Below are 10,737 nucleotides of genomic sequence, written 5' to 3'. Positions count from 1 at the left end.
GACGTAATTGTCCCAGTGTCCGACTACAATTGGAAAATTAATATGCTGACGGGAAATAATAATGTAAATAGATGTTTAATGACAAAAGAAAACTAATTCAAATTGATCTTTAAGGTAAAAAAAAGCATTTGAGATTAATATTAATATAAATAAATACAGTTTTGTGTAACTGTCCGGACATAGGTACTGTCTGATTCCAATGACTGGACATGTACTTATATCCGGACATGTGTGTGTGTGACCTATGTCCATTTACATAACACTTTATTTATTTAAGTTAATATTAGTCTCAAATACGCTTTTTAAAACATAATATTATAATGTAATTGTAATCTTTAAATGCAATTAAATTATAATACTGTAATAAAAATAGCATTTGAGATTAATAATAATAAATTTTGTGTAAGTGTCCGGACATAGGTATATGACGTTTACCTTATAATTAAATTAGATTTTGCTGTCGCCGGAACAATGATAGGTTTCCTTTGAAATGGTGTGAAGCATTGTTCAAATGAATAAATAATAAAATAATAATATGCATAAATGCATGCAAAAAGTAAAATGTTCTTTCCTTTCACACCATTATTAATGTTAAAACAAATCCTTCTATTTTTCGGTAAAGACCATTTGTCTCACCTTTCCTTTATATTATTTCCATTGTCTACTTATTGCGCATTGTTCTGATAACGCTTAAGGTGGCAAGATTTATGCTCTCGGCGGATACAATGGTCGCACAAGAATGAGTTCTGGCGAACGGTACGATCCACAGAGGAATCAATGGGAGATGATACCATCTATGCATCGGCAACGATCGGACGCGAGCGCGGCCGCCCTGCATGATAAGATCTATATTGTTGGCGGTTTCAACGGCCAGGAAGTCCTCGACTCGGCGGAGGTCTTCGACGTAGAGACTAGTCAGTGGACCAATATTGATTCGATGATCAGCCCACGATCCGGCGTCTCCTTAGTCGCTTTCCGCGATAGTCTTTATGCCCTTGGTGGATTCAGTGGCGTTGCTAGACTAAGTTCCGGTTAGTTTTGATTGTTACAATATCAACGCAATGCATTCTAATAGACTCTGCAAAGTTATGGTCTCGCGTATTAAAATTAAAAAACGTCTGAAGGTAGAGTTAACACACTAACAATTTCTGGAATTATAGCCTGCAGAGACAAATTTTGAACAGAGTGTGCTATCAATTTTCGATGGCAGAAAAGCAATAAATTTTACACAGAGGCTTTAATATCTGACAATGTCGACAAACTGCCGCCAGAAATAGGACAAAGCCTGCTGATATGCTTTGTCAGCAATTTGGCGACAGAAACCAAGCAGAATTTGTAGCTTCTGTTCTGATTCTATGTACTACCAGTCTGCCATCAGATTGTCGACACGCTCAGATCCTACTCAGTTTCTACCACTAATCTGTTGATATGTCAGCAGACTGTCGACAAAGCCTGAGCTTAATATGAACACAGATTATTACGGATCTATAGTAGAAATCTGATTAAATTTGTTATCAACCTGCCAATAAACTGTTAGAATTTTACTATCTAGATTCCAGTTATCTCTTGCTATTATTATTTATTCAATAATAGCAACTGCAATCAAAAAGTATTTCCATTATTTTAAGATATGATTAAAGAAAAAAATTCTTTATCCAAGAAAACAATCAAAGCGATTTGAAAAAGGCACTTCAACATTTTAAAATATTATTAAAGAAAGGAACAAATTGAAAAAAAGTAATCAATTTTTTATCTTTGTATAAATAAATTTTAGATGGAAAACTTCTAATTATTGTTCTATACATAAAAACAATATATGCATGTGTAACGTCATGTATGTATAATAATAATTAATTAGCCAAGAAAAGTTTCCACAGATATTCTGTACATTTGTCGGATTTAGTTTGACCAAAGTTCGCGCAGACAATGGCGATCTCGTTCAGTTATAACAACGTCAGTTGCGTGATATCATTCTCGAATTGCATGCCCGTATCATGACGTAGTCTCTTTGATAATATCTGCGAATGTATAACTATGTGTCAAATATTTTCCATGCAAGCGTTTGACGTGACAGGTTAAGTGCTGAAGAGTGGCATCATTCGGGAAAAACATTTATTTTTCAGGGGAACGTTACACTCCCAATCACTCAGACCAATGGCACGAGATCTCGGAGATGTTTAGTCCACGTAGCAACTTCGCCACGGTCATCCTCGACGATATGATTTTCGTTATCGGCGGTTACAATGGTATCCTTTTGATCCTTTACTCTTTTGATTTATTATATTTTCAGACACATAATTTCGAAAGAGACGTACAAATGTATGTCTTCCCGTAATGTTCTTTTCGTCGTAATAGAAGATACAGTTTAAGAAAAATAGAAATGTTAATTTATCTGCTTTTGAGGCTTTCATGGATATTTTCTTCAGAGATACCAGAAGGTTTATTGGTTATTGCCTTTATCCATTGCTAATACCAACGTTTCGTGAACCTTGCTGTTCACTTCATCAGAGCGAGAAGCGCACTGATACTCATTCAAGATTCACGAAACGTTGGTATTAGCAAAGGATGAAGACATGATAATAACCCGCAAATCTTCTGGTATCTTTGTTAATTTATTTATTTAGAAATATTGGAAAAGTTTTTAGTAATTTTATGTTCTTGTCACAATTGGAAATGTGTGTGTGTGTACTTTGACAACGTGTAAAATACGAGGGGGTAATTATTCAATGTAATCGTGGGATAAAGTCTCCGAAATCATTATAAAATTTCAATGTACAATCCGATAATTACATATGCAATACGAGAAATAATTATGTAATATCGGATAAAATCGTTTATTTTACCAAATGAATTCATATATAGTGAAGAAAATTATTTGTCATCAGATGAAATCGTATGAAATCATGTAATCTGTAGGATGCTGTTTCAGCTAGCGGTTATCTCCTCGGTAAAATATAATATTGTAAGAGAACCAAAAATTACACGTTGCCATAAAGAGAGATTTTCACTTTCTTATAAAACATAAACGGCTTATGATTATAAAGGAATGACATTATCGTAATATAGGATCCAGTACAATCGCGCACGTCGAGTGCTACGATGGGGATTACAATGAATGGTATGATGCATCCCCTATGAATCTTAGTCGCAGTGCACTCAGTGCCTGTGTGATAGCGGGTTTAGCGAACGCGCGAGAGTACTCCTATTTGGGCAAAGCACGAGATCTCGGCCAAGGTCAGTGTAATATCCGACTCAGCTGCCTTTGTCGCAAACCCCTCAAAAGAGATGATTAAACCTTCAACTATGTGCTCTACGCCTCCATGCATATTTACGATACGCGTAAATAAACGTGTGTGCACGGCGAGCTTGCATCTCATAATCAATCCTCCCATCACGAAATTCTCTACATTTTGGTTGTAAGAAACATTACAGCTATTCGTAAAATTCACACAATTACTGTAAAAGCGTTATTGGCGAAGAGCCAGCATTCGAATTCATCGTGAATTACCAAAAGTATTCTACGCGCGTTAAAACAGATCTGCGAATCAAATTTACTCGCTAAATAATCTTCGGAACATGCAGAGTATGCGGTGAATCATTTATTCCGAAATTTGCTTGTCGAGGCATGTTTACCGCAAACATTTCACTTTTTCAATAGCAACAAGAATTTCGATGGATTAAATATATCAATGTGACTTTTCCAGGCCAGGCAACATCGAAGAATCAGGAAAAGTCCGATCAACCTGGCGAAGGTTCCGCCGGAACTAACGTCATAATTTCAGCACAGGACGATGAGCAGACGGATGTAAGCGAGTCGATGCACGTTGTTGGTCCTACCGACGGTATGGCCGACGGTATCGGAAATTTCTACGGAGAGGAAAACGCCAACGATGAAAAAGAGATGCAGAGCGAGCTGTTGTACGTTGTAAACGAGCTCGACTAAACGTCGTTAAAAATTGAAGCGTCAGTTGGCACGATGTTGTCGTCATACTATAACGACAACAAAAGTTGTGAATGTCGTTAAAAATAATATTCTGTACAACACACACACACACATTTGATCGAGTATACATCTTTCCTGACTAACGATACAAGATTTGTAATAAATTGATCACTGTTATTATTCAAATAAATAGTAACATGTGAAACAAGATATTTTTAAAAAGATACATGAAATTGTATCGATGTTTTTAATTATTGTTGATTACTAAAAATTGTTTACTCGACAAAATAGGCAGAATATTATTTTCTAATAGATTTACAATTTACAATTTTTAAAAAGATACTGTGCTATGCCAACTGACTTTTCAATTGCACAAAAAAAGTAAAGGGAAACGTATAGAAAGAAAATATATTCCAGGAGAGGAAACGAATTCTTACTACTTATTTGCGAAAAAAGGCGGGTTTAAATGTTACATCGTTTGAAAATTAGCCTTTTAAAATGAGCTTCTTAAATTGTACAATGAAATTCAATTTGCTGAGGAAAAGAAAATGAGGGGTTTAAAGTGGCATTACCCATTAACAAGTTTTTGTAAGTCGTTTTCGCGTTTCTCGCAAATTAGCCGTCACACGGAAATTTGAATCGACGCAAATTAACATGTGACTTCACGTGGGAGACGATTCCGCGCGTCTCCGAATTTTAATTATTATTTTATAAATGATATTTTTTCACGTTGTTTTTTTTTATAAATCTCCTTTCAATTCATAGACACACGTGACAACGAGAGTTATACATGCGATCAAACGCGATATATCCGCACAGAGAGACACTTTTAGTCCTTTGTAAATTGGTGGAATTTTATTTGATGCGATATCCTCTGCGAACGAGTATTTACACTCTCTCGAACTGCGAGAAATGCCACAGAGCGTGACATTTCACTACTCACGGAGCAATGTTGTTATTTTTTATGAATACATTTTCCGTCTTTATTCGCATTATATCTCGATATCGCAATTTTTGTTCAAGATTCACATGTATCTGTTATTTTAAGTCAATTAAATCGATCTCTTTAAGTCAAATGATGTTCTTTTATTGTATATCGTTGATTTCGTAATCGCGTATTTTGCGTATATTAGATATTCCCAACTGTATATCCTGTGAATTAAGTTACTCTCGATTGAGGATATTGATTACTTTTATCGGGTAAGGTAAATACACATTCGTTAATGAATAATAATAATATGTAATGTATGGCTTGAGATTTTTTATTAATCTATCTCTCATTTTTTTTATATATACGTAGATTTATTCATTTTTTGTATACTCATGTTATGTATAATGTATACAATGTTACTTCTTCATTGGTGTTTCTCTTTTAAAGACAATTATGTCTTCCTGTTGACGCTTTTTTATTCTCCCTTTTTCTTTCGCTCTCTCTCTCGCTCTCTCTCTCTCTCTCTCTCTCTCTCACTCTCTCTTTCTCACTCTCTCTTTCTTTCTTTTTCTCTTACACTTTTTCTTTCTCGCAAGTGATTCGATTGAGGATTACATGGTGACGCTTGTTTACAAACCCAGCTGTACGACATGCTTAATAATCGTGACACGAACAGGATATAGTAGCGAGTTTTCTTTTTTAAGTATCGATGAACACTTCGATGCACACTTCAAAGTGGAAAAAGGGTATCGTTGTCGGACTGGCAATTTCTGCTTTTTTGGCACTACCTTGGCACTTAACTTTTAAAAATCACTTCGAAATTCGCCATTCTAAAATTTATAGCTCTTCGATTTCTTTAATTTCTTTTATTTTATTAGAGAAGAAGATAAATATGAGAATATAGAAATTTGAGAAATATATTTAATTTTTTAATCGCCAAAAAAATATAAATATTTAAATTATACAATTTATATAATTCGTTTTTATATTGGAAAAATATAAATTTTATATGTATAATCAATGAAAAACCAGATATATAATGTTCAAAAAATTTTATGAATGTTTTATCTAATGAAGTTTTCTACTTTGTATTAATTTACATTTCTATCTATTTATCTTTAATTTCTTTGTATCTAAATTTTAATTTCTCGTGGACCTCCGAAAAGTGCTTGGTTAGTCCGATAAGAGCAAAATTGCTTTCATTCTGAATTGTTTCTTCATTGTCTCCATCATAGGTCGTTATAAGGCCTGTTCTTTTTGGCTGAACTTTTGTATACCAGTTCATCTTTCTTCCTTTTCTTTCCTCCTGGAGAGAAAAGGAAAAATATGAACTGGTGCAAAAGTTCAGCCAAAAAGAACAGGCCTATAATTTATTAAAGAAATCTCGCTACGCATTCAAGCCGTCCAGCTAGGATGGCGCCATGGGATGAAGGAAAGGAATGACACGAAATACACGAATCGTAAATTACACAAGGACATATCCACCAAAAACGCAACAACGATTTTATGTCCTTGAAATAGTTTTAGTTAGTCTGGAAAAAATCTTTCTAAAATATATCGAGAGACGGAACGCGGAAATTGTTTGATCGATCGCGATCCCGATCATCGTTGATCCGATTATGTTCCCATCGTTCCCCGATAAATCTCTAGAAAATTGTTGCCTTAGGTAGTAAGATAAAAACTTAAGTTTACATGACGAGAGTACAAAATTGTAATTATCGCGGTTAGAGCGTGCTGAATCGATTACAATGTAAAACGACGATATAACTGAGCAAATAATAGTAATAGAATAACAATGAAAATTCTTTTTGATCTGATTCCTCGTGATAGAGCAAATCGAAAGATTCCTTTTCAGGATCTCCAAAGCTCCGTTTCCCTATTTTTCGTAGTTTGTAATCTCCTTTTCGCGCACGATTTGTAACGCGTTATTGATAACAGACAAAGAGAGGAGATGACCTGTCTCTCTCGCAATCGATACATGACGCACGTAAACGTCATCGGTGAGATTTATTCGTAGTTGAGGGAACAACATATATGCGGCGATTTACCTGATAAACGTATCGCTGCGGAGTAAAAATTTGATTAAAGAGACAGTCACAACATGAATTTTTTACTCGTATGCACATTCGTCACGTTCATTGACGGCACATGAACGTCACAAATCTTTAATAGAGATCGTCAAATATAGACAAACATAACTCTCAATTCTAAATTGTGATTAATATTGCAAGGTTATTTAATGTCAATTTGAGATTTCCTGTGTCAAATAAATTTTACTTGATAAATTATACAGAAACGTTTTGATACACATATGAAGTGCTTTGAAACTGATTTTTCAGAAATGTCTGTCAAAGACAATATTTGGAAGATTCTGAAAATTATCATATTCTAAATATTCAGAATAAATACTCGAAATTCAGAAGAATAAAGATCGTTATTAATAATGAACTTGATAAAATAATCTACCAATTACGACATATCATAAAGAAATTTGTGTGCATCAGCAAGTATAATTTTATATCACACTAAAAAAGAGTTATTATCAAGATATACTGACATATCAATATAGAATTTCAAAAATCTCTTCCCTATATAAAAAGTTACCCTGCACTTGTAAGAAAAATAATATAGATAACAATCAATTATATTTGAATTATATTTAAACATGAACTATATTTTTGTAAATTACTATTATTTTAACCTGTGACTTCAAGTATTTTTACAGAAATAAAAAGAAAACAGATAATTTTCAAAATCTGTGTCAAAATTTTCTGTCTCGATATTAAAAGGATAAGATTATTGAACGTCCAGAAAAATAATTTATTTAGTTTTTTATATTAAACAGAGAGAATTGGATGTAACATGCGATTTTTGCACATATGCCATAAACTTTCTTTTAGTCTGATGCAAAGTTGCACTTGTTCGTATAACTTTTCACCATCTTACGATTACCAGATTAGAACGGTTGAAACAACATATACGATTGTAGTATACATGTTAACGGTAATCGTTTTATGACAATACACGTAAATATAGATACATACGTTTCTTACGTATGTAAATGGTTTACACTGGATGATACGAGTGATACGGATTTACATGCGATATGATATTACTCGCATATTGAGAGCCGATGTATGATCCATATGATCCGTTTTTAACACGTATGTTACGATAGAATTGTTGTAAAAATTATTATTTTCTACTATGCGCGTGTCTGCACTTGGGACAGTTTGTTATTTGTGTGTTCAGAGATTTGTAACGCGAGAAAATCGTGGAGTGGAAAATTATAAAGGGCTATCCGTCATATACATGCGTTTATTTGCAAACACGTGTCCTATAAAATAAAAACGCAAAACGCATTCATTTACAACCGTAAACGAAATAACTAGAATGAAATATGCGATAAGTCTCTAATCTCTTATTTTTAAAAATAATGGTTTTTGGAATATAAAATAGCTCTTATGACTTTCCATTCCATAATTGTTAATGCGCGATAAAATGAGTACCTCGTATTTCAGCTTTCAATTTATAACGACTGCAATGTATTATGGATACATATAGTTTATATATATATTCGCGAGTATCGTTTACAGAATATCGGCTTATCAATATTATTTTATACATCGCTTCACAAATAGGGACATATAATGGACATATTGTGTTCATTAAAAATGTTAAATGCACATTTGTATAATGCACAATATAAACATCTAACATATATTCATTTGATTTCTCAAAATTCCTATTCTCCCACAAAAAATGTTTCCATGACTGCTGAGATACGAGACGCCATTTTCGCGCTGAAGTGTTATGATCATACGTCGCAGCTTGATACACAGAGCATCAGAAACTTATCCTTGAATTTTAATGATAAAATCTTTGGCAAATTTAAATTCTATTTCTCAAGGATAGCATCATTCGTTACATTTGAATATTTAGTATTAAACATCTGGATATAATTAGATAAATTAAAATTTTGATATAATAAATGGATAAAATCTGTTTACCTTCTGCAATTACGTGACAGATTTAAGATCTAAAAACAATTCTTTGTAATTATCGTTAAAAAATTGCTGATTACTCTACACACATATTACGACCAAAAGTATTTATTTCGAATGAATTTATTATCAAAATTAAGGTCAACTGTTCCGGAACGCCCTGTAGACTTTAAGATGACAAAAGTCAAACCCGCATTATACGATGACTCGATCTTGATAGTGATAACACTCGCGGACGTTTCGCGTTTGTTACCCTTCGATTACGATTAATATAATTTTCTTTTAATCTTTTTTTTTTTTGCTTTTCATTGATAGATTGTTCTGAGCAATTGAGATCTAGCATTGGAGGGATTTCATATACCTGAAACGTTAGTCACTCTTGTCGTGTCACCGCGTCCGTTTCGCACCCTGGACGCTCTCCTCTGCCGCGTTTCAGGGCGCGAGTCCTCATTTCACTGCACTGAAATCACACTGGGGAACCCGTTCGTACGAGATGTTGATGAAATCCGTTATCGCATCTCTTTCGAATCCTCTCGTTGACTTTGATAATGCTGATTAACGTCCTATCGACGTTTCTTCATCCTCAATCTTTTTACTCTACTCTTTCTATTAGCCCAATCATTTTCTCTTTCAGATATTTTTCTCTCTTTCTCGCTCTATCTCCCTTTTTTTCTCTCAGCATCGTACTCGGCTCTCATCCTCCGCTCTTCGCACTCATCGTATTCAGCATTCATACTTATCTGAGGATAACAATTGACATACGTTTCGTAACTTTCCTATACGACTAGACAATGTGTCGTTGCATTGTCTTATACTTTTATTATTTTATTTGTATTATCTATTAATATTATTATTTTTGCTCTCCTTAATTCGTGGCTGTACATTATAGTGAATTGATCCGGCGATAGAGCCTTTGCTCGTTGAAGTTTCATTTCCTTTCTTTTCAAAAAAAGTACATCCTCGAATTTAATTGCTGGTATGGTTGCGTCGATGAATAACTTTCGTCCCCTTTTCTTCTACGATCGTGATCCGTTTGCGACGATGTTGATGAAGCTAAATGTGTCCGGCGACCGTATCGTGTCCCCTCATAATTGCTTCATTTACGCTAGGCCTAACGCGCTGATCAGGTTTCGTTTCAATTTTTCCTTTTTCGAATATGTAAAACTTTGGAGTACGTTCGATCATTCATGCACATCACATCACTTACAGCAATGGTGTGCATGACGTGGACGACAGGAATCTTCCAAGCATATATACTTAACTTTTCGTACTACTTTGCATCTTTTCTGTGTTGTCTTATCTTCTTCCATCTTTTTTGATCAATATCACTACTATTACTACTGCTACCACCACCATTATCACCACCACAATCACTAGAATAGGTCCGTTTCACGGCAAGCTACAAGTCCATTCAATTCGAATGCCCACAAGGCGAATTCTCGATGAAGCGTTGCGGGAATGAAACCGAAATTCGATCGTCAATGATAAATAGGCGCGACTTTTTCGCATCCGTGATATATGATCGGTATGTCAAGATGACACGAGAACCTGACGAATGTTTCAATACTAAAATCGACGACGGCGTGAACCGCGTTTTCGTGTAAAAAAGATTGGATTGCCTCGCTTCGAAATCCCGTTTCTTTGGAAGAAGACTGCTAAGCGAAGAGAAGAAGCGAGGCAACGCTGGACAGAACGTCTATAATATACTTTAATCACGGAATGGTCGAAGATGTCGCGGAGAATGCGACGCTTTCCGCGTTCGAATTCCTGTTTCTTTTTTTTTATTAAGCTACAGTTAATTTATTTCTTTGTGTGCGCTAGACTGTTCTTTCCTTATCTGAAATATTTCAGTCCCGCGA

At 34.6% G+C, this 10,737-nt stretch overlaps 2 protein-coding genes across 3 annotated transcripts in view; one reads left to right on the top strand and one right to left on the bottom strand.

The window, feature by feature from the left end:
• The window catches only part of LOC108721889 (kelch-like protein 10), a 7,589-nt gene extending 3,442 nt beyond the window's left edge, over positions 1–4,147 (top strand). For both annotated transcript variants that reach the window (XM_018446677.1, XM_018446678.1), the window contains exons 6-9: positions 696–1,031; positions 2,124–2,246; positions 3,067–3,234; positions 3,705–4,147. In XM_018446677.1, coding sequence (XP_018302179.1) covers positions 696–1,031; positions 2,124–2,246; positions 3,067–3,234; positions 3,705–3,943 — 866 coding nt within the window. In that variant the 3' untranslated portion in view covers positions 3,944–4,147. The remainder of the gene's footprint in view (positions 1–695; positions 1,032–2,123; positions 2,247–3,066; positions 3,235–3,704) is intronic.
• A 4,788-nt stretch (positions 4,148–8,935) lies between these two features.
• Positions 8,936–10,737, bottom strand: part of LOC108721942 (uncharacterized) — a 29,419-nt gene continuing 27,617 nt past the window's right edge. Inside the window, exon 18 of the mRNA XM_018446772.1 lies at positions 8,936–10,737. Within this exon, the coding sequence (XP_018302274.1) occupies positions 10,726–10,737 (12 nt within the window). The 3' untranslated portion in view covers positions 8,936–10,725.

Source organism: Mycetomoellerius zeteki, unplaced genomic scaffold (assembly GCF_001594055.1).
Source record: "Mycetomoellerius zeteki isolate Tzet28-1 unplaced genomic scaffold, Tzet1.0 scaffold188, whole genome shotgun sequence".
In the NCBI taxonomy this organism is placed as follows: Eukaryota; Metazoa; Arthropoda; class Insecta; order Hymenoptera; family Formicidae; genus Mycetomoellerius; species Mycetomoellerius zeteki.
Note: the sequence above shows the minus strand (reverse complement) of the source record. Positions and strands in the feature narration are given on the sequence as shown.